The sequence below is a fragment of the Pollicipes pollicipes genome, unplaced genomic scaffold (assembly GCF_011947565.3).
Source record: "Pollicipes pollicipes isolate AB1234 unplaced genomic scaffold, Ppol_2.1 Scaffold_5724;HRSCAF=6776_pilon_pilon_pilon, whole genome shotgun sequence".
In the NCBI taxonomy this organism is placed as follows: Eukaryota; Metazoa; Arthropoda; class Thecostraca; order Pollicipedomorpha; family Pollicipedidae; genus Pollicipes; species Pollicipes pollicipes.
The window spans coordinates 25146761-25171557 of record NW_023596746.1 but is presented as its reverse complement, the minus strand read 5'-3'; the positions used below and the strand labels follow the sequence as shown (position 1 = coordinate 25171557).

Genomic DNA, 24797 nt, shown 5'->3' with positions numbered 1-24797 from the left:
GTTAAGTATGTGAAGAGAATCTTGCCTAAACAAATCTGTGAAAAGCTCTAATCTGAGGAAGCTTGGAAAAGCACTGAGTCACCACTGGTCTGTGACGTCAGCACTGGTATAGTACATTCTGTAGCATACTTCGGTCACCTGCTAAGAACTACCCCAATTAAAGCTACTGTGTTTGGCAGCATCTTATGCCTCAACTTGCTCATATAATGAAACGTCAACGTTTCGACAAACGCTCGACACAAGTTCATGCTGCATGCGTTAGCGACTACAGACCAATACTTGAATTTTGAACTGAATTTGAATTGAATTTCTAAACTTTTAATTTCGTCCAACTGGAAGCGCTGTTGTAGTATTGTGTGGTCTGTTGTACTCTGTTTCCGCTTTCGCAATTTTGTCACCAATTGGCTGGTAAAAGTATCTGTTTTTGTGACCGATCATGGCCGGTAAATCGGAAGCTTTCACTGCGCTCTGGTTTGAAGCGCAGTGAAAATACGAATGCAACGACACCCTCGTTTCTCTGTATAAATTCCGTCATTCCTTTACTTAAGATATTTCCGAAATCATTATCCAAGCGCACGTATTCCCTCATATCACGTACTGCCTGCGCGCGTAGGGTGCGACAACCAAGAGTCAACCGCGCACATTTTAAAAAAGACATCAATCTTACTGCAAGAGTAATTACTGACTTGAAAAAGCACCATCGCGTAATTCCGGCTCTGGATTCCCTGGGAGACCCGAGGATCGAGGTCATGCTGACGCACAGCGACTTGATTAAAGTGTTAAGGGCGCTGAACGAGGTAGGCGCGCCTCACGAGGTTCGTCCGCTTTTTGTTTCGCGCGCTGCTGTTTCGACCCGAGAAACGCGCGCCTCGGACAGAGGTAGTCGACACCGGCGCACTCACCGACTGACCGTCGCACAGAGAGCTTTTCGCATCGAGCCGCAGTTGCTTGGAGCCGCCTGCCATCGTCCGTCTGTGATGCCACAGTACTGAGCGCGTTAAGACCGCTCTACGTGATATGATTTCAACCGCTGACTACTGATCTGATCCGGCACACAGTACGTTGAGTGGTCTGTTTTAACTCTTTCACCATTATTCGTATATTTCAAAAAGTACCTCTTGTACGTACGTACCTTTTCATACTGCACCCGCACGACCTGAAACCATGATAGCAAAGGTGTGGACAGTTTCCAATGTACTGGTACAGATAAATGCACCGTCATTACCCTGGAGAGTCCGGCGGCATAGGGGCAATCTTTCTTCTTTAACCTCTGAGTAAGTGTAATCGTCTGCGCTCTGTGTGATATCTGTTTTCCTGAGTGTTGCCATGGCGACTTGTTTCGGATGCTCGGGCTGCACGACGCGGTCTTGTCGGTCGTGGCCCGTGATGGCCATTTTGGAAGACGCAGCATAACCCATGGAATCAATGACGGACGGTTGGTGACGACAGGAGCAATAACGTACGGCAGCTTTTTTCCTAGGAAACGAATCTGTCTCCTCCTTTGTCCCAAACGTCAGTGCGTGCATACGTTCCATGAGCTAACCAGAGGGGTGTCGAAGACTGGACGACGGGTCCACGGCAAAATCGTAACCTCCCGCGTAGTGCGCCGCCTTCATTGATCTGGACCTCGCATCGCCGTTCTACCTGGAGAGACACACACCTGCCTAATATCCCAGCTACTGAATGAATGACTGCCTTGGGGGACGTTAAAGCAAATCAATCAGCACACTCACATGGCGGTAATTCCTCTTTTCAAAACAGTAAGGACCAACATGCAAGTCTCGGGGCTAGGAAGGAGTCATCTGCCTACAGAACGCCATCCAGCAGAGAACCACACCACGCGTCGACGGGGAGCCCGCTTAAACGGTGAGCAGTTGTCTCATACAGGTGGGCATGGACATCTCTGGCGGAGAGCAAGGGCCCGGAATGAAGGGTTTGGGTCCTTGCTAACCAGTAGGAAGCCCACTGTTGGCATATAGAGGGCCCCCAGACTATTAAGGGTCTGTTGGCCTCTGCTTACTGGCGTGTCACACTCCAGTGGCTTCCCCTGACGAGTGGACAGAATCTTGTCTGGTCTGCAGGGGCCTTTTCTTTTTGTCCATGAAGATACTCCTGTCTGCCAGGTGAGTGCTTTATGAAGATACTCCTGTCTGCCAGGTGAGTGCTTTATGAAGATACTCCTGTCTGCCAGGTGAGTGCTTCCCCAAAGTCAGCGAGGTTAGTTTACCGACAACAATGGCCTCTGAAGGAGCGTTCAGGGACCCCTGCTACTGGTCCATAAAGGCCGCCTCCGTCGTCCTCTGGAGGGTAGTCTCGCCGGCCTGTAAAAGGACCCGGGCCAGGCGACTCAGGCACACCCTGTCCGCTTGTAAAGGAGCCCACCTATTGCAGTGGAAGCAAGGGTGTGACGTCATTAGGCGCTTCGCTAAAAACTCCTCCCGACAAAAACTGCGGTGTCGGCCCTGCTCTGAATGACACGCCGGTGACACCGCCCGCAGCTGCCAACCCCGTGGGGAGTGACTGTGAGACTGTCCGCTAGCCCCGCGACACCCATGTCCGATTAAGAGGCGGACAGGCCTCTTTCATCGCGGGGAATGTGGCGAGGAGTCAGCGTCAAAGACGAGGTTAATGTAGCCTTTTACCCGGCCTCCAACCAGGAGTAATTCCCACCAGATGTGACTTGAAGTCCATCAGGGCTGAGAATGGGGTTCAAGACGAGAATGTCAACAGTTTGAAAGAAAACGGTGCCGAATACAACTCGCTGTCACCGAACCGGGACCGGGGTTGTGGCTAGATTTACATACCCGTGTGCGCAGATTCATTGACTGTACTACCGCCCATTTCTTTGTCTCCACGTGCACTTTCTCGTTCATGCATCAACCTTATATAAACTGTCACAACTCCACATTTTCGCGTCGCCAAAACGCTACAGGTTGGTCGTACAGTCGCCGGCAGACAACATTTTCAGTAAAGCGACGAAACGCGCACCTTATGTTGCCGATCACCGACAGCCGTCATTCCTTACTTCCTTCATTCATTCATCCACTCATTTGTTCGTCGTGGCGAGAAAGGTGAGTCATGTCGACTATCGAATGCGTCGCTCGAACTCAATGCTTTGAGAAATGCCAGAGAAACCATACGCATCAGTGAACAATAACTAACAAGGGTTGCAATAAGATGACCCGGGAAATGCAGTACGTTTTCAGAGAACCTCACTGCTATGGCAAAGAAGCACTCCGACTGGCTCCGCAGGGTGTGTTTGGAGTCATTAGAGTGCATGACAACATAGAAACACTGCAGTAATATTGACGGGTCGTAATGACGAAATTAGGGAGATCTGACATTTGCGGTTGTAAGCAGTGCGGTTTTCTTGCACTTTAAGAATGCGTAACAACGCTACAATAGCAGTAGAAATCTGGGGAGCAAGATTTGAAGCTTAACAATCGTTTTTTTTTTGTCCTGGTGAGAAGATCGTGAGCTCATTACAGAAGAAAGTTTCACATAATATATCCAGATAATTTATGTTTACTGCTTTGTTGTGCCTCATCAGCTTCAACCCAAGTCTAGGCGGCGCGAAACCCGCAAGCGCTATGACAACCTTTATCTCAAGTTCACATTAATTTTGTTTCCATGTGCCTACGGTTGCTTCCTGAAGCAAATAACATGAGGTTCTTCAGGCTTTTGGAACATCCACCTCTTGGCCCGCCAACGCGTATAAAAAACGCGATGGAGGGGTGGGTCGTCAACGCACGATTTTGGTGAAAGTTGAAAGCGATTGGACCCATGATGCTGCACGAAAGACTGGCTTTCAGACTAAGTTTGTTTTCCATGGGCCACCTACGTCCCCGGAAGTCAGCATATCACACCCGGTCCCCGTAAGGCATCCCGGCAGCCAGAGGTCGGGTTGGCCAGAGAATCCCGAAATAATGCGAACACAAATTAGCCACATAAGCTCTGTTGCTTAGTCAAGCAAGCCACAAAGACTTGAATTCCCTACTTGCATTTCTATGTTCTGTTACGGCGCTATTCTTAAATTATTCGGTTCTCAGCCTCATGTCCGTCATACCTGGCAGTTGCCCAAATGCCTGTGCCATCTTTGGAGAAACGGAGTTTGTGACCAAAGCATGTAACCAGCAACGCCAGCCGACTGTTAGCCAATTGCCTCCATCGTCCGTAGTCTCTCGGGGGCAATTCGTGCTGCGTCACCGTAAACGCAAATAATTAAGTAGTCATACTGTTTTTGACAATGAGTACGACGCGACCAATGAGGTGGCGAGTTGGCGTGACGTTTCCATAACGGTGCATCGTTGTATACGCCTAGGCGACTCTTCCTCAGGTGGCTCGTAATAGGCTACACAAGTCCACGCGCATAAAGCTATGAAAGAAGGATTTTAGGTCAAAAAAGGACATATTCGTGAACAGGGAACACCCATCCACAGACATCACGCATGTGAGGGAATCGTCATAAAAACGGCTGGGTCAGTTCAAGACCCATACAAAAGTATAACAATCCCGGTAAAGGTGTAATCGCCCAGCCGCTACTCTGACAATCTCGTGACTCAAGCATGAAAGCCCGCACGTTCCGTTTTTGTTTGCTTTTTTGTCCGCTACTGCCTTTTTTGGACGGATGGACCTTTGGTCTTGTTATGGCGCGGCATAGTAAACTTTCACTTAAAACCGAAAGTCTACAAACTTTACACACGCACTTCGTCTTCCCATTTGCGATGCAGCGTCTTTTGGTAATGACTTCGTATCATAATTTGAATTACATAGGTGATTTAACTGTCAATTGAATGGATATATTTACAACTGTCACTTAAATGATGTGATTATGGAGAGTAGTACAGCCTCTTGTTATCACAAGTGCGTGGATTGTACTTAAACGTCATTCTGTGTTTGGACGAATAACTTCATGCATTATGGAAATGTGGGTTGTGGGACACATGTAGATATAAGTTCTCACAATAAGAATATGCCACCTGCATCAGGAGATATCGATGTTGCGTATTTAGGAGCATTATGGCCTGTTCAGCGTGTTGCATGCTTGTTTGAAGTAAAATGTTTAGTTCCAAACCTAATTTCATCACTTTTTGGAGCTCTTAAGACTTGTGAACGCTGGCTGCTTACCTAGATCCGTCCCCAGCATTGTAATATTGTTTTTTGTTTTGGTAAACGATCGGGTTAATCAGATTTTTGATATGCCAAATGATGGTGATTGCGCATGTCTGGCTTTCCAACGTTTTTGCACCGCGCTGCCAGCAGATAATTCCGCGTTGTTGAATAATTTTAACACGCAGCCGGTGCTTAGTAGTACGCATGCACCATATGCTAGTCACCGATACACGTATGAGAAGCAGCTCATTTTTCGCCTGTCGTGACGCTTCCGCGCGTGGATTACGTACGTAACAGGCTAATGTGCCTTGCAATCTTTTGCGGAAAAAATGCGAATTTCTTACATGAATAATGCTTGCTACCATGTCAACGCAGGTGTATGTCGATAAAAGCCATGTTGCCACAACAAAGTCTTCGTTGGGGGATGTAAAGCTCTCGCAGAGAATCAGTGCCATCCGTACTTTTCTACGAAAAACACATTGTGAATGCCTTCTGTTAGAAACAGCACTAAGAATCATATCTATGCATGGCTGCTCAATCTATGGATGCAAGTTTTATAGCCCTGGATGTGTGTACATGGGTGCAGTTGTCATAATATTAACAGGTCCGCTTGAGGAAAGTAGTATGGTGTGAACTGTGCTTGTTCTAGTCCACAGTATGGTATATCACACGGTTGCAGTTATTTCAGGTCTCATCCTGGCATGATGTCCCACGTGCATGCCCGCAGCAATGCACGGCATGTGACTGCCAAAACTTCATGGTCGTGTCCTGTTATTATTTGACACTGGCGATTGCGAGGAGCAGGTTTGCAGTGCCCCAGCACGAGGCTTAAGACAGCCTAAATGGCCAGGTAAATTTTGACGAAACCCATCGCACCCACAGTCCAACATCTGAAATATACGCATCATATAAGTCCAACATTGAGCATGAATTTGTCTCGTCAAGAGGGTTCGATGATGCAAACAAAATTGAGCTCTTGTGAAACCAATCCCTACCCAAGTTCACTTAGATCCGAAGCAACAGCTTGGTCGCCAACTAAGCCGCGACGTTGACCTCAATCCATGGTGTGGTAACTCAACCCTAGGTGTGATTCCGTGACCTTGACCTTATGACCTCCAACCATGGTGCGGTGATCCTAGGTGCGGTTCCGCGACTTTCACCTTGAGCCGGATGCGAGAACGAATTCGCTTTGTTTGAGACTAAGAAATGTCATATGTATCAATAAATGTATCCAAGTAACTCCACAGACCGTCACTTGGCCCACCAGGGCTAGGCAGCATGTTAACTGGTGAAACGTCGTACGGTCTCGAGCTTCGACGGGAATTATACCACGCAACCTTCATTATGCCCTGTATGGGCATTCGACGGCAGAGCGTTTTCCACCCTATGAATTAGGGATGGAGTAAGAGTTCGAATTATTATCCGTGTCTGCTGTCTTAGAATGCACAGCGTTTTCGCCAGCCAATTATCTAGCCACTTTCAATTGTTCCTTAATTCCTGAGGAGGACTCAGTCCTCAAAGCCCTGATAATGATTATTCAGTCGCACCATCGACGGTCAGATAGCAATGTATTGAACACGTGTCTAGTCAGTTCCAACAAACATCGTCCACGTTTTCCGGGTGTCACGCAGACTGGTATGACAAGCAAAAGCTCGAAGAACACCACTCCTGTAAACATTGTTCAGCCGCTAAAGCAAACGCATTTACCGAAGATGAAGCCGTCGCTCTGATCGCAATGGCACACCCATTTGTTCACATGAAGGCGAATTGGCAAATCAAATGGTGTCCTCGTGCACTGATCTCATTCGCGCGGCGGGAAGCTAACGAAACAAATCAGCATGTCATGCTCCTGGCCACCGGCCTCGCTACTACAGACGTCTGGCGCCGTTACGCCCAGCGAAGATTGAACGGCCAACCGACGCGCTGGCAGCTGTCAGAGCCGTCGCCAGCGCCGTCTCCATTGGATTTTCTCGCCGTATCTCGCTGTCGGCGCCAAGATACTCGCGTCCTCCGGGCGAGTTGTTAACAATGCCGTCGGGATTACTGCACGATTGGGTGGGTTATCTTTCATTTAGAAGCTGGTGAGTGGCGGCTCCCAGAAGTTCACCCGCTGCGTGCAGGTATGTCACGACAAACTTTGCCGCTTGCGAACTACGATTACCTTTGATCTATACCCAGGCAGATAAACTAGCGCAGCTTAAGCGCATTAAGGCCGTGACGGGCATTTTGCTTCGGATGAACTTCCCGTGTTTTTCGTGGTGGTCCTCCATTCTATCCAGCCATCTCAAATCGTGTTCCGACATTTGGAAAAAAATGTTAAACTTGCTTGGAATGGCAATACTGTTAACAGCATTCGGATCTCCACGAAACCACTTGGATGCTTGTAAAGTGCGGCGGTAAACCTTTTTCATTCAGATGCAGTCTACCAAGCTTGATGCCACGTTTCTACAAATAAGACATCAAGTGTACCGGAAGGGTCAGATTCCCTGGACACCCGGCAGTCACGGGAACAACCGCCATCAATAAGGAAAGGCGGCGGGGTGTCTCGCCCACCGGAGTGAACGCACCCCGAGCGTCAGTGGCCCCGACAAACTGTTGAGCCACCGGAAATGACCTGCCATACCTCATACATCACCTCATTGCGGATGTGGACCTCGCGACCCGAACAGACTGGCACTCTGGGGGACCTCAGCCGTGTGCAACCACTGGACCGAAGCCGGCGCCGCCCCTGGGCCGGCTCACGGCGACCTACCTGCAACGAGGTGATGACCTTGCACGCGACGCTGCCGAAGAACCATGTCTGCGTGACGTCGACGGTGACAGTGGGCGGCAGGCAGAACAGCAGCACCAGGAAGTCGGCCACGGCCAGGTTGACGATGAAGATGTTCGTGACGGTGCGCATAGTGTGGTTACGCAGCACGGCGATGCAAACGAGCGCGTTGCCCATCAGGCCCACCACGAACACGACCAGGTGGCACACGATGAGCAGCCAGAGGTAGGGCGTGGGCCACAGATCCTTCATGATCTCCTCCAGCTTCTGGGCGTCGGAGAGCGTCGCGACTTCCGGCGGCGTCGTGGTCACGCCCACCCCCGCCGCAGAAGACGTCGTCCACGACTCCATTCTCTCTAGGGGCGTCGAACGGAAGCGCCAGTCCGTGGCTACGCCGCGCTTCAGTCGCTCCCGGCCGAGTCAGCCAGCATGAGACTGACCGGAAGCCGAGGGAGTGGAAGGCAAGGCGAGAGGCGACCACCGCCCGCTGCGATCCGGGGCGGCCGCGTCGTCCAGCCGACCCACGTCCGCCGGCGTGAGTCGAGAGTCCGGCGCGTGCTGGCCGCTCACGGGTCGGTGACGTGGTCACAGTGCACACGGACGGCCGCGGGACCGCCTCTGGGTGCCGGTTAGCACCACGAGGCTGACTGGGCCCCGCCGCCGCTCCGACCGGAGGTGTCGGCCCGGCGAGGGAGGAGGGGGCGGGGAGGCTGCTGACGCCAGGCGGGCCGAATCAGCGTCGGGGTCGCGCCGGCGGACCAGGCAGGGAGCGCGGCCGCGCCGGACTGGCTGCCAGCGCCGGCGACCGACACCGACTGCCGCCGCCACCGCCGCCGTCTCCGCCACGTGCGCCGGCCGAGACGGCCTCGCGCCCGCGCGCTGCTCGGCCGAAGCGGGCGCACGCGGGTGTGGACCAGCCTGACCCGACCCGCCGTCCACCCACCCCCGACTCCCGACCTCGACCCGCCGGTCCACTGACCCCGGGCCCGCCGACCCTCAGCTCCTCTCCTACGCCGACCCGCCGACCTAAGGGGTCTGGACCCGCGGACTCGGTTTGGACACGTCAGGTCAGGTCACAGCCGAACAGAGGGCGCCTGATCGGCAGAGCTCTGGGTCTCGAGGGACTGCGACGAAGGCCGTTTCCCACCGCCACTTGCTATTCTGCTGTACGTCAACCCGAGGTACCCACCGAATTGAGAAAGGCTCACTAGCCCCATCGACGGCCCAACGGGGGCCACGGCACACGTGTCACAGATGCCTTACGCTGCAAGACTTCGCCTCCCCTCAACCTGCGCCTGGTTGCAGCTATGACCTGTCCAGCGAAAACATCAACACGTCGACGGCATTGTTCGTGGCGAGCAGGGAGGCTGACGCAAACATCAACATCGAAATCCATCACCTCACGTGCATGGTCAGGCGTCGCCCTTGGCACCGTTCTATGCTGAAGAGCATGCTACACTTTCTGGTCATTTGTGGGGAAGTGATTAAAGAATACGCTCACTGAAAAGGTAAATTTCAACAAACTATTGGTGAAATAAAAATAAAAATAACTTCAGTTAGCAAACTCGTCACAATGACACATCGGTTTCAAATTTGCTGTCTTTTTTTTGCTTTTATGTTGCGATTGGCTGAACTCCATGCACAGGAGAATCGTTTCAACTGCTCTCTAATCCGATTTATTACTGGGGCGTTATCGTTCACGGGCTCAAGCCAACCGCTGAAATGAAACTTTTTTTGGCAGAAACAAGTTTGAAAATGTTATCGGCATTAATGGCGCACCTGGGTTATGGCTAGCCTGAGCAAATTTGTCATGGTAAAGTTCATGAGCGTGATGTTCAGGTTATGTTAACGGCACGCTCAGGAGGGAAAACTGTTATCAACAGCGCACTCCGGAGGGGACAAAGTATATCAAATATTGATTTAGAATGTCAACCATTCAGCGCAACCGACCGATCTAAAACATAAAATAACAAATTAATGTGTTCACGCAGCCTATTGTTGAATGCACCTGAGTTGTGGAGATGTGGATGGCGGATGCAGTTTTCAACAACTCGGGGGGTAAGCGTCACCTCCGTTGATGATCCTCAAGCTTCTCTGCTTACATATCCTAGATATGGCCATAAAGACTGTCAGAAATGAAAGTTTTGTTCAAAACCAGCTCTTTCGAAAAGTCAGCAGGGAACATAGGTAGGCTCAGAAGTGAATGAAAAGCTCATGATTTCTTTGTCATTTCAATAATAATAAGGGTACAGCTGACAGCCTGGCTGTAATCTCGTAGTTTTTGGAAGATTGCGAGAGCATATCGTCCAGTTGTGTTCACCAGGGGCGAATTTGTACGTTCACTTTCATCCTTACTATGAAGCTAACACTTGCTCGGGTGGGGGTCAAATTGACCCCTCACCCCGAAGGTTTATCGGGAGTGGTTTCCGGACGGCAGGGCGTAGGCACGCCAAATTTTGCATAGCTATGGACAATTGAGTAGTGGATTGTTTTGTCACAAAAATTTAAATGTACCGTTTAAGGTCGCTGACCTGTGACAGGTCAAAGTCAGCCCATGGTTTCAGGGAAGTCAGTTTCAAGGTATCGTTCGATCTGGTGTAACAGCGGAGTGTTAGTCGAAGCCACACATCCCTGAGATAGTTTCGTAGGCAACAAAGCAATTGAATGCACAAATTGCATCGGCCTAAGGTCAGGAATGAAGGCTAGACCAACGTCAAAACAAACTTGTTCCATTACCCTAGGGCTTGCTGTATGGGGTAGTTCCTGGTGCTCATTTTGAGTTTGTTGGTGACAGGAACCGCATCATGCATCTTCCATGGACTTCGTAAAGGCCAGAATAGATCGCTGGCACAAAATGTCTCGGGACAACATTTTGCTTTTAGAACCATACCGCCTTGCGTTATCTTTGTCGTTTATTCAAATGCAAAACTCAAAGCGGTCTTGCATGAATTGGTCGCTATCACCTTCAGAGGGTCAAACAAGTCCACTGGCCTTAAATGAGCATGTGAATTTTTGCTCAGAATAGTTATCTAGGTGCTGGGGGCACTTTGGAGACAAACTTGCGGTTTGACAAGGTTTGACCATGTTTGACCCGAAGATCATAACCTAGGAACCTCAAAGTTTGACCTAAGTGAGTTCACGTACAGACCAATACACCCTGCCAATTCGGTGTCCCTAGCTCTCTTAGTTCCTAAAATCTCAGATGGTCAAATTGACCCCCACCCGAGCGAAGGGTATCCAACCGGCCACCCGGGCGCGTGTTAAAACGCGTGGAATTGGATGCAGAGTGCGTTCTTAACTTTGTACTGGCACTAAACAGAACGACTGTAAATGCGATGTAAAATTGTATGAGCACACCTCATTCACCAGGTTTGCGGACACTTATAAAACCTATGAAAACCTATCAGGAACAACTTCAGCAAATGGTGACTGATTGCAGCGTGATGCTGAAGCTTGCCAGAGTTGCAAACACCCGAAAGACGAGAAGCCTGGTGCAGGCGGTCGGCATTCTGATTATGCATGATACTTTTTTGTACGGTTCTACGTAGGCGAACAACCGCATCATCAATAGCAAGAAGACATCAATTGTTCTGTTGTTGGCCTGGACATTCGATGAGAGCGTCATTTCTGTCATCTTCGTTGAGTGAAATTTTACCGGATCGCTGGCCCTATCTAAATCAATACAGCAAAATGCTGTTGATGCCGGCATTCGAGTTTGTATTCAATAGTAAAATATGAATTTTTGTCAAAATCAGATGAGCCATGCCATCTGGCTGCGAACGTGGTAGAACGACGCTGCCCCGCAAAGGTCGAGGCTAAAGATCCCTAAAAAGCTTTACCCATTAAGATAATCAGGTTTACTGCAATCAAATCGCATAGCAAATGCTCACTTTTCGACGCACATTGTGCCAAACACGTGTCAAAGTTTAATCAAGACTGAAATGAGATATTTGATGCTTTTTCGTTTTCTGTGTGCTGATAGAAAAACAGGCAGTTCCACGTAGTTTATAAACAACCAGGTGTCAATCCTGGGGAGGTTAAAAGACCGGTTTCGAGCAATATAACAGCTCCTTACGTCTTTGGTCTTTCTAAGATCCATAAAGCCAACGTTTCGCTGATACACATAATCAATTGTGCAGGCTCCGCCGCAGAAAAAGAAGCATATCATTGTTTGTAGATCATCCCTCCTATTGTACAGAAACCTACTCAAAACGCCGGCATTCCTTCAACGTTTGCCGTGGCCGCTAGAGGACGGGGCGTGTGACAAACGACATCTTGGCATCACCACTCTTTTTGCTAAGGCTCCTATGGTTCTATGATTCACCTGTGGACAGCCCTGGCGTCCATGATGACGTCACTGGTGCCGAGGCTCAAATGCGGCGCGGCCGCTAGCCATGGGGCGTAACGCTGCGGGGCAGCCAGAACATCGGAAATCTTCGTACAGATAATGAACGAGCTGTTTGGGAGAGGTGTATATGACCACCTAGCCAATTACGTAGAATTTAATGGTGGGTGTGATGGCATTTTTGGAAGCCTGTCCTCCAGCCATTAAAATGCGATGGCACGGGCCACATGAAGTGAAAATGAACACACGAGAATTATGCAAAGTAGAACGGTCGGAACATCGGGCTCTCTTCGTATCGATAGTGAACAAACTGTTGAGGGTAGGTGCATGTAACCACGGAGCCATATGCGTACAATTTTATGGGAAGTATAGTAATGTGCTAGTCGTGAGTTGATATAGGTAGACATTATAATGCAATCAGCGTGAAAGGCGCAGACGTGCACGCGCAAAATGTTGGAGGTAGCCTAAACATTGGGCTACCTACTTACCAGTATCAAACAGATTATTACTAATATACGCACATATGCAGAACCAGTCAGGTAAGGTTAATGGAGAACATGAGCATTTGCCGGCATAACTTATCAGCGATATTTCTTCTTCGGCTTATGCTCATTAGCAGCATTCATGCAAAGTGATACATACCATAATCCACAGTCATAATAGTCAATACCCCATCCCATAGGGTAATCCTCACCAAAATCACAAACAGAGTCAACACACAGAGGTTATTGGGCGAAATGAGACTGGAGGCGCCCACTTCATGGTGCTGATACATTATCGATGTTGCACGATTGACGGGCCCGCGGCAACAATAGTTTTAAGTGATTTTTTCGTACTGAGAAACGTAAGGAACGTACGATAAAAACGTAAGATCCTCAGACTGTCTATCGAAAGTAGAAAGCGTTTGAGACGAGAGGCAGGTGGCTCAAAATCGGTGTGAGGTGGTCGGCAGCTCACACCAACTCCAAGCGGCAGGAGTGAAATTTTCAAGGAGGTCGACCGGATTACAGACAATTGAAAACTGAATCGGGTTCTCGCATTGCACATTGCACGCACATAATGATGCTGAATGAAAGACATTGAGGTCTACAGAGCTGCGATCTCGGACTTAGGAATCCTTAAGTCCTCGAAATATTAATCTGAAACCTGTATTTTTAGAGAGAAAATCATCGAGACGAGAACCATCGAGACAGAAGAGACAAAAGAGCATCAAGCACATTGAGAGCAAATTTATCCTTGCCCGTAAAAAGGTAAAGATCTCATAGGTATTCAAAAGAGTAAATCGAAATGAGGTAATACATGAAATTTGGCCAACCTGTCTTGGCTGAGATGGCTAATCCTCCTCCAGAATCGACTAGTTAAGCAAATTACATAAAAAGCTTTGAGCCTGTGCTCAGAATCTTAGAAAAAGGAACACCGACAGGCCGGAGCTGCAGTTTCCATCAAACCGAACGGCGTTTGCTGCTACAGATAACACCAGACGGCGGACACCGGGCGCGCGAGGACGACCGTTGTGAAATAATCCTTTCAAAATCATTCAAACCTAATTCGTATCGTTCAAAGATTAGACTGAGATGTACATTTCAACTGAACAATTTTAAGGTTGGTTGACGTCTAAATAGCTCAACGATTACAGCAACACAAAAATGAAAAATTTGCCTCTTCTTCTCCAACTCCCCCATCAGATTTCAGAAAGATTTCGCAGTGCTGTCAATGCCAGTTCGTTGTTATGGTGGATAATCTAAAACTCGTGCAAGTGATGTATTTTCTTATTTTGTTTTCTGAATGTGCAACCTGGCGTTTTAGAACGGTCAAAAGCACTTCTTTCAGAAGCGCCATAGTACTCGTCCGCCCGTTAGCCACCGCCTTGCGTTAGCCGGGGAGAGGTCGCCACCGTGCGGCCCGCGGAGACTGCAATGCCAGGCATCGGGTCTTGTTTCAAGGCTTTCAAGCGCGCATGCTCATCACTATCTGATCTAATTTTCTTCACTAATCAATCCTGAAGGTAACTTAAGCATTCCATACCTACGAGATGACAATGTCAATGCAAAACTTTGATCTCGTTTCGACTTACAATTCGCGTTCACGGAGTGCTCAATGCCTATCGCTGTAGGAAATAATCCGACGAAACCTCTGAGTGCTATCAGTTAACAAATAAAAATACTTAGCTACTGTAAGAAGAACATCAGAAAGTAATGAGAAAGTTCTTTGTTCCGCAGAAAGTTCATTTCGTGTAGTTCTTTAACGCCTGGCTTCTTCAGCTTTCTGAGTTAAGAATGCGAAATGTCTTGCAGCTTTCGGTGGTTCTGGCTTCTTGTGAAGTTGAACCTGGTAAAAATAATAATAAAACAAAGACGAACACTTTCGATTGTTTTTTCCCTGGAACTGGTTTTGTTAACTTTGTGTCCTCAACCACTCCCTCGCCAATACTAGCTGAAAATATCAATAACCTGGGTGCTATTTTTTCGCTAAACCCTGTCATGGACACCACAACTTTATAGACTTCTGTAGAAATGCAAGGGTATTGCAGTTGTGGCGTTGCATCAACGTCATCTAGAGCCAAAGAATCTTAGACGTCAAACGCTGCAATCGCCACTGCTGCCGAATGTGTTGTGCTGTGTCTCTACTGCAGTCGCAGGTTTGAAAACATTTTTTTCGGCCAGAGTGATAGCGGACCTACGAATGTACGATCATGGTCAGAGCCGACCAGAGATGGTTAGGCTGGCTGAACGTGGGTGAGCTCATTGAGCACCGAGTATAACCACATAGTCACTGGTGGGCCAGCTCAAGTAGGTATTATCGCTGTTAAAATCAAACTAGTTTGCGCATGACATTCACAACACCGGCGTTTAGTTTGCCATACGTTCGAACTGTAGCAGGATCGGGACGATTGCTTTCTGTTCAGAGACACAACAGCTGTGAGTAGTATACCCGAGGAGGACAGTAGCCTCGAAATGTGTGTTCGCTGAAACGAACTGGGAAAAGTCATATCAAACATAAAATAAGCTGCATAAGTATATTTATGGATTGGTTGAGAACCATTTCTTAAAATAATGCGTAGAACAGCACCTGAGCTTTGTTTTAATTAAAATGCAGGCATTTTGCCAATACAATTTGACGTTGACGGGAACGTGCTGTAAAATGGTTGCGATGGACACGTATATTCTGGACAGTCCATTCTTTTAACTGAAGAGGCAAATGATTTAAAACTTACCTGAGTACACAATGGCATATTATATGCATGTTTCACATTTCAGTATGCAAAAGAGAGATGCAACTGAACCCCTTCTGCTGTACAAAGGTGGGGTACTTCTGAGAAGCTGATGCAAACCGCGGCTTCCATATGTGATTGCTAATGATAAGCACATTTAAGCCTTTAAAATATGACACAAATGTTGGCATATATATATAGAGAGAGAGAGAGAGAGAGAGAGAGAGAGAGAGAGAGAGAGAGAGAGAGAGAGAGAGAGAGAGAGAGAGAGAGAGAGAGAGAGAGAGAGAGAGAGAGAGAGAGTGTGAGAGAGAGAGAGAGAGAGAGAGAGAGAGAGAGAGAGAGAGAGATATATATATATATATATATATATATATATATATATTAAGTGCACAAATATATATAGTGCACAAAATCCGAGAATTTTTTCGTACCTGTCCCTGTTCGGCAACTTCAACGACTTCGCCCCCAATCACTTTGAGAAACCTACACCCATGACCGTATACCACACAACACTTTGTAATTCGTTCCCAGTAAAAATTCTTCACCTAATCTAACGCTCATCGTGACATCGCCACTTAGCCCGCCTTTGACTTAACTCCGGGTCGACTAAAATCTGGAATCCTTCGTCTACCAACAATACCTTACTGACGGAATTCCTCTTGAGCTAAAAAATTACAGAGCTGGATTGCGACGTCGGCTAAAAATATATAGTCCCCAAAATGTCTAGTCACCTAAAAACTATGTATCACTGCCGGAACCAATTATCGGATACAACATCTACCACAGCCATTATCATGCATCGGCCTAAAATAAGTGCTTCACGTTTGCAGGGGGTTTTGAACTGAAATAGCCATTTAAAGATCATTCCGTGCTGTTCACAGCCGCATCCTTTTTCAACCTAAGCGCTTTGACTTTCTGAGCTACGCGCCTGTGAAGATGCGTAGACTATTTCGGGGAGACTGTTACCAGGTCAGCCAGGTATCCGTGACGTCATGATAAGGCCATTGAAAATCTGCCATTTTATCATCCAGGCACCAATCAATAACAACAACAAAAAATAATTGTTGAGTCGTTTATCTTTTGCGCTCGTGAGCACGATTTCCAGATACAGTGGCCGTCCATTGGCTCAATCAGTGTTGTGTAAGGTACGATGACGCAATAAAACAATTACTTATTGAGAATCATATTCATTAAATAGAGAAATTGCACTCTCTAGAGCAGTCTTTTCCACTAAGAAGTATACCAGCAGTTATGAGTGAGCTGATTCCATCATACCTGATGCTTGCTTCAATGTTTTCAAATGTGGAGCGTTCCCTTCAGGACAGGGAGTGGTTGGTACTTGTTGGCTTAATATTGTGGAGAGTCGTACGTCAAAGAGGCATGGTGGCCACTCTACACCAGGATTGCTGGGCACCGTGATGGGCTCCTAAAAAGACACTTTGAAGTCAGCCACCGCAGAGCACGGCTAGACTTGAGAGCATGGCACAGCACGGCGTGAGCGTGCGTATTCATTATTTGTGACTGTTGTGTGTGTGCTTTGAACGTAAACCAGGTTTTTTATTAGAACCTTGTTGTCATTGGTACCGGGGTTTTTCACTACCGGGATGGTTTCAGGTGATAGGTGAGAATGATAGGCGTGGCAGCACGTTTTCTATATTTTTTTTTTGTCTTGACAGCTTTTAAATCGCCAAAGAAACCACTACCTGAGTAGACGTCCAAAATGCTATCTGGAAGCGCGTGAAAAAACTAGACGACATTTGTATTAATATTGCGTGAAAAAAGGAAACATGGCATGGTAACATCCCAACTTCCGTGTTCACACATGGCTTTGAAACATCGCATAAGACTTTCCTACTTTGACAAGGGAGAGGTCATAATACTTGGGTGTCTGGAATTGTTACAGGAAGTGACGTCTGAACAGCTGTACTTGACGATTGGGAAAAAAAAGAACAGATAATCAAGTAGCACCCACGCATGTACACATGATACACATGAGAGTAATCTCTTGCAATAAGCCTTTCAGTTCCGTCACATGTCCGTAAACAAATGGGGTACACCAATATTTCCTCCAATGCTGTCCCAAAAGTCAAGCCATCCCCACTGAGTCTTGCCCGCCCATCCGCAAGTGTGGCATATGTGTGGACGGTTTGCAGTTGGGGATGAACCTTCCGCCTGACAGATCAAATGAAATGGAAACATTTGTCCGGCATCTCCATCATCTGAAACCTCAAAATGCCCCTTCGGTTGTCAACATCATGATAAGATTTTCAAACGCTACCACGAAGTTTATTTACCAACAGCTTTAACTTACATCCATGACAAATCTGGCATCCCCGTTCAATCGTTTAGAAACACTGAGGTCGTTGGATCTCGAGTCAGGCCACGTGGTGTTGATCGCACCAGCTGCATGTGCAGGGGATAACCGGTTGTTTTTCCCCGATTCAGAGCTACGCGGATTCCCTAGTCCTATCAAAGGTGATGATTCGCTCCTGGTGGCAATCTGAACGGACGACATGGGATTCGACGGAATGCGCCGACTGTGGTTCTATTTCTAACGCGCTGTTAAACCTGCACCAAGAATATCCGGACTTCGAAACAAGAAGATTCAACCTTATTGCGTTATGCTACAGCTAAGTTCCATCTGACCCTCTTTTGCGTTGCAGGCCACGGACTAGCTTACGTTGCAGCCGGGCCGCTGTTGCCGACAGTCCATGGACGTCCCCCGTCACTGACGTTCAGTGGACGTCCACAAGCACACGCCGCGACCGTCAGTGTGTGCCCTTACTGTACCCGGCGCGAGGCCACGCCTTCAGACGGGCCCAAATGTTCCGACCTAGCTCAGGGCGACGCTTAATGGCGGCCAAGAAGATCAGCCATTCCTTGAGCGTCTGGGAAGCTCACGACATAGCACTCCGAGCTGAAGCCGGTAAAGCGGCCGCTTCATACTCCATGCAAATGATTGGTGTGCAGCGTCTCTTCCTGGATAGAACCCTTACGCTATAGCCGACGTAGGAATGCTTTATAACAGCGATTAATTTCGCGGTTCGTTGCTTGACATGGGAGAGTTTACTCGAGAACAATTTACACTGTGTCTGAACACCGTGTAGGTGGGCTGGTGAGCAGGTGGGCCAGAGAGTGTCAAATGACCTGAGTTGAATCCCGAGCGATGCGAGCCACGCTTAGCACTGAGAATGTCCCAAGAGTCGTCACGAGCGACCACTCACAAGCCCTCACGTTATGTGGCGTGAGGGCTCGTGAGCCCACTTCATGTGTCGCTACATTCCGACCGGTGACACTCGTTCACTTGCCATCACATGGATACTTTTCTCGTCGAGTGATATATTTTTTCAGTGGCACAGCGAAGTTATACACGTTTTTGCATTCGTATCTATCTTGTTTCCTAACTGCTTGGACAGTGGCGAAGATATCTACGAAAAGATTAGTCCAAAAGACCTTTCAATCCATTGATAGCGTGGCACAACGTGAGGCTATTGCAAATTAAACAAATCGAGGACTAAATGCTAAGCCTTACCAAAATGAGGGCTCCGCTGTACGTTTTTAGCGGGGCCAATCCTTGTATTGGGATAAGATCACCTTTCACATCTATTTTTGGTTTCACGCATACAAAGCTAGACACAGCCCACGCGATTCGGACCTCAAAGGCAATGTTACAAAATTATGCCTCCATATTTCAGCTTTTTTATTTGACGTAGCTAATTTTTCGGAATTCTCCAATCATTCTTTCGCGTGTCATTCCCAAACGACAGAATTTCTTCACCTAAAGTCGCATAGTTTTCACCCGCGGCCGACAGGTATTATTACGCATTAGCAGACTCCGCGGACAACTTGTGTTTGCCCTAAGCTATGCAGAGGCTCACAATGCAGTATTTCGGTAGGACTGATTTACTCAAAATATTGCAGTCCAGCGGGGGCTAGGTGACTTACCTTTCGGCGCCTGAAATAAACTCCACCGAACGCCAGTAGTGCCAAATGCGCCGCGCTTGCCTTGTTTGGGCACCTTCGAGTGCTCGGTTGTACGTCGGCAGATTTATTGTCCGTGCGGTACTTTAATGGCGCTGTTGAGAGCTTAGGCCAGCTTTTGTGCTCGCAGTGTAACCAGCAGGAGTTGTGATTCGTTTGCTTATTGTTCGCTTGGGGGATCAATGTACGCTTTCCGGTGTCAGGCACGGTACAGTCATTCATCGCACATATGTAGAGAAGCTACTGTGAAGCTCACTGTATATCGCGAATGACAGGAATCTCATGCCCATCCCCCTTCCCTCCTAGTAGAGTCTTGGAGCCTGGCAGCGTATCGTGAACCGCACTGATATACTTTACTTGATGCCCGACTTACTTGATGCCCGACGTGGCCCGCCTCACATAAGCTGCCTGTTCTCGGTAATGAAAGGTCGCGGCCCGGCTCGCCGGAGAACGACGGCCATTACGAGCCAGCCGCGCCGGCGACACTGCTCGGAGAGCGGATCGCTCGCACTGTCAGCGGTCAGCCCTGCTGTCAAGGAGGGCGTCGAGGCCGCCAGCTGGGTCACCAACCAATTAATCAGCTTGGACGTCGCCGGCACGGACCTGACGACCGTCTGAACGCCCGTCCGAGGCGTTCCGGCCAACTCGGGGGGGGGGGGGGGCGGCCACGCCGGCGTCGCCATCAGGCCTCGCGAACCGTGCCGCAGCGCGCTGCGAGCTTCATTTTGGAGTGTTTCGTTGGGAAGGCTTTTGGTAATGCTCATCTTTGATGGTGTTGATAATGTTGAGCTGGCCGAAGCTGTAAACAGCGCCATCTGAAGTATCTCGCAGACTAATAAGAGGTGTTCACAGCGCGAAATGTTGCGAGGCCAGTACGTCACTTCGAGTGGGATGCGTAAGACAAAGATGTCAAGCTGGCAACTAAAGGTTCATTCATTTGATTTTGGGTACTTCCTGCCAGGTTTGGTCGTAATAAAACTGATTTATGTTGAACATGAGGCGTCCATAATTGCATGGCGCGTTGATGGGCTCATCCAAAATTTATCGCTCACTAATTGATTCGAAATTGGTAATCATGTGATTGAGTGAGACCTCGGTGAGAGCGATGTTCAATAACTGGGTATGCACATGATAAGGAATAGAAGTCAATAGCAATACTTTTGAGCAATACATCTATTTTTGCAGGAAATTGTTATGTAATTTGCCGATGTATGAATTCATCACATCTTTATTTTGACCGACGCCATCCCTTTTAACGGAAGCGTCTATTCGACTGGTACCTAGTCCAGTCGTGCCACATTCAACAGCTACCTACCGTAGCGTTTAGTTAAGCAGGTGATCTAGCTGACTTGGGTGTTTTATGGCTTAAGCTTAGCAGGTGGTTTATGACTTCTTCTTTAGGGACTAATTTTTAAGGATTAACGACCATCGCTTTTATGGCTATCAAATCACGCAAAAATGTATGTCAGCTTCATCTGGCTGCACTCCAAAATAGCCATTTTGGTATCTAACCATGCGTGTCATCTGACACTGACAGGAAACAGCAGATAAATGGAGCGTCAGTCATCGCATGCAAAAGCAGCACTTACTTAACCCACTTTCTCTGAGACCCATTTCACTCGCAGGTGCCAGCTGGCTAATTCTTAAACGGCGGTAGGACTCGGTGCTCGCTACCGGACGCTTCAGCTTGCCACGACTGTGGGCGGCTTCAAAGGCTTGCTCGAGTCCAGGGATTTCTCTCAGGACCTGGCGAGGAGGAAGACGAATACGCTGTAACTGGATTCTGTCCGTTCATCGCCATAGGGCGAACGCCAATGTCGCCGCACGAAGGGAGGATCTGGAGGTGGAGTGTAGCTTCTTATCCCATCCCCTCCCCGCCTTCCCCGCCGCATTTGGTTCACGTAGATCCTGAATATGTTTTGCATTATTCCAAAGCAAGTATCCGCCTTACATTACAAGCGCATGCTAATCAGCGCGCGTATTTGACCTGCCTGCAATGTTGCACCGCTCAAAGCGGTCAGATTTCACAGCTGGCAGCCTGTCTTTTTAATGGTCCCTTGAAACACTCAGTTCACGCGCTGGTTTTGCAGTGCATAAAATCAATATCTAACGTTTACTAAAAAAGTCAGCTTTTTTGGTCATTTCAGGCCCCCGCCCAGTTGGTTCACGACGGCGGCCCTTCGCACACACGTTCTCACCCTCGCATGCCCACACAGTGCCAGAGCAGGACGAGGAGATGTATCACACTTTCGAATGCATCGAGCAGTGTCACAGGTCAGAGAGGTAGCCAGTCTCAATTTCCGCATTACGCTGCAATCTCAAAGTTTAAGTGACACCTCAGAAAAGGTAGCCTTATTTCGTCACACGGGACGGCCACGGAGTTGGGTTACACAGGTCAAGTAGGCCAAATGGGGGATGGTCCCTTCCAGGCATGTCGCTAGAATGCATGTTTTCACATTTTCCGATGTAAAATGTCCAACTTCGGGTGAGGCCATCCACAGATTCTAGTTCGACCCGCTTCCAATCCTGATTTGTTCTCTCAGTCTCAGATAAATGGATGCACCCATACCAGAATATACATCTCAAATATACCAGAATGGCGTTAGACGCTTGAAGTTTTTTTTTTTAGAAATTCAGTCATTCAAGTACCAAGAGTCGGTCAGGGGAAGATTTGCTCAACAGGGACGGAGGCGGGATCCCGAGTGACGGAGGGTCTCTTGTGTTGGTCGGGACCCTCTGATAATGAAAGGAAACATGAGAACTTATGATGAGTGCGCACATTGAGGCAATGCAAGGGTCCTGTGGCAATGAGGCCCCCACAGTACCGAACGGTGGGCCCTTCAAACCACTTCCAGCATGGGCCCGTTAAGCCGAACTGGAGTCTACGTGCCAGTTAACTGACCACCTGCGGCCATCAGGGATTCGAAGACGGATTGCGTCAATGAAGGTTCCTGCGTCGGTCCGGAGCCAACTGTGCGGGTCAGAAGGCCTCCTGCGTCAGGCAGCAGACCAATGTAATATGATATATCCCTCTAATGACCTCGGGTCGTCCAGGGAATCCCGCGCCGTGTTGCCAGGATGGCAACCGGAAGACGCCCTGCGGTGCGACAGAATGGCCCTTTAGCCCTTTACCGGGAACAATAATGTGTCCCATAGTGTTCTACTCAAGGGGACCATTTCCCGGGAAGATATAAGGAGTCTCATTATTGTCAAATAGTGCGTCGAAATGAGTTTAAAAAATGTATACGGCCATCCCATGTTTGCCTGAGAACGTCCATTCTTGTGCAGAATCAAATAGTGAATCAAATTACATCAAGAGGTTTGAGCCTGCGCACCCGCAGTCTCGGGAGCAAGGACAGCGATGGTCTGGGTTGCAGTTTCTGTAAAACTGAAGGCCACTGGCCACTGCAAGTAACACCAAGCGGCGGGCGCCGTGCGTGCAAGAACGACCGTCGTAAGATAATGCTCCTGAATGTCTTTCAAAATGTATTCGTACAGTTTGAAGATCAGGCCGCAATTTTTATCTCTAAGGTTGTGTTCTGGACAAATTCACAGTGACAGCTACACGAAATATAGAGATTCTGCATTTACTCTCTCAGTTCCACCACCAGAAGCAAGCACCATTTCGAGGTGCTGTGAAGGCCAATCCGTTAATTGCATCAATCTAAAGATTGCACAGGTAAAATAATCGCCGAGAATATACTCCAATTGTAGTACTTTATCCTCCACAGAGTTCAAGGCCACTTCTTTCGAATGCGTTATCATTTTCGCCTGCCCGTTGGCCACGGTCTGGTATTAGCCACCGGGCCGTCGCCACGCTGCCTTTAGAGAATGCAACTCCTCGCGTTGAGGTTTTTGTTGCTTAGGCATGCGAGCGCGCATGCTTAGCACTACGCCACATGATTCGTATCACTAATTAATTGATTCTGGCTGATGGTTGAACACATCCAGACAAACATGGCTTGGCCATGCTTATACAAATTGTTGACCCATTTTGATTTTCGATTTTTATCGACGGGATCCTTGATATCTCTGTGCAACCCAGATAAAAATTTGACAAAATTTCTGAGTTCTATCGTTTTAAAAAGAGCGCACTGTACCATCATAACATGAGCAGGGCCAACGATTTATTTCATGCGGTCCTTCAACGTATGATTTTTTTCAGTCGATCGACTATAGACTTCCGTAGAATTAATTTCACTGTAGCTTCTGGTTTCTGTTCCAGATAAAAAAGGTACAAATGTATATATATATATATATATATATATATATATATATATATATATATATATATATATATATATATATATATATATATATATATATATATATATATATATGTGTATGTGTAATATGTGTGTGTGTATATGTGTATATATATAATGTATATATATATATATATATATATATATATATATATATATATATATATATATATATATATATATATATGTAATATGTGTGTGTGTATATGTGTATATATATGTGTATATATATATATATAATGTGTATATATCTATATATCTATCTATATATATATATATATATATATATACATTTGTACCTTCTTTATCTGGAACAGAAACCAGAAGCTACAGTGAAATTAATTCTACGGAAGTCTATAGTCGATCGACTGAAAAAAATCATACGTTGAACGACTGCATGAAATAAATCGTTGGCCCTGCTCATGTTATGATGGTACAGTTGTTAGCCATGTTATATTATATATATATATATATATATATATATATATATATATATATTTAATATAACACCAAAGAAAGACATACACTGTATATATATATATATATATATATATATATATATATATATATATATATATATATACAACATCAAAATAAAAACATGCTCTCATTAACAAATGTGTCATATCCTGCAATTTCGGGGGCCCTTTTGCTAAAGGGGCCCCTTGTCAGCTCTGCCCTCTCCATTGCCAGGCCTCTTGCTGCGCGCCTGTGTGCAGCATATTTCGGGGGCACTATTTCAAATGGCCCAGGCACCCATGACGCCATAACGACGTCATTCAAATCATGCCATTTTATTAGCCATGAGGCGACCAAGGCCAATAAAAATATGATTGTCGAGCCATTCCTATCTGGGGTTTTGAGCACGATGTTTAGACATAACAACCGTCAATTGGTTCTCACGATCAATGTTGTGAACAGTACGACGATGTAATCAATGACGCATGAGAAACGCATTTACTAAACAGAGAAACTATGTTGTCTAGAAGAATTATTTCCACATTTCCACTTAAAGGTATGTCAATAGCCAATAGTGAGCTTATTTCATGATGCATGATGTTTGCTTCAATATTTTTTAATGTGAAACATTTCCTTTGATGGGAACGTGCC

At 47.3% G+C, this 24797-nt stretch overlaps 1 protein-coding gene across 1 annotated transcript in view; it reads right to left on the bottom strand.

Moving 5' to 3' along the window:
- Positions 1-24797, bottom strand: part of LOC119102863 (orexin receptor type 2) — a 173023-nt gene that overhangs the window by 116138 nt on the left and 32088 nt on the right. The window contains exon 2 of the mRNA XM_037226314.1: positions 7865-8149. Coding sequence (XP_037082209.1) covers positions 7865-8149 — 285 coding nt within the window. The remainder of the gene's footprint in view (positions 1-7864; positions 8150-24797) is intronic.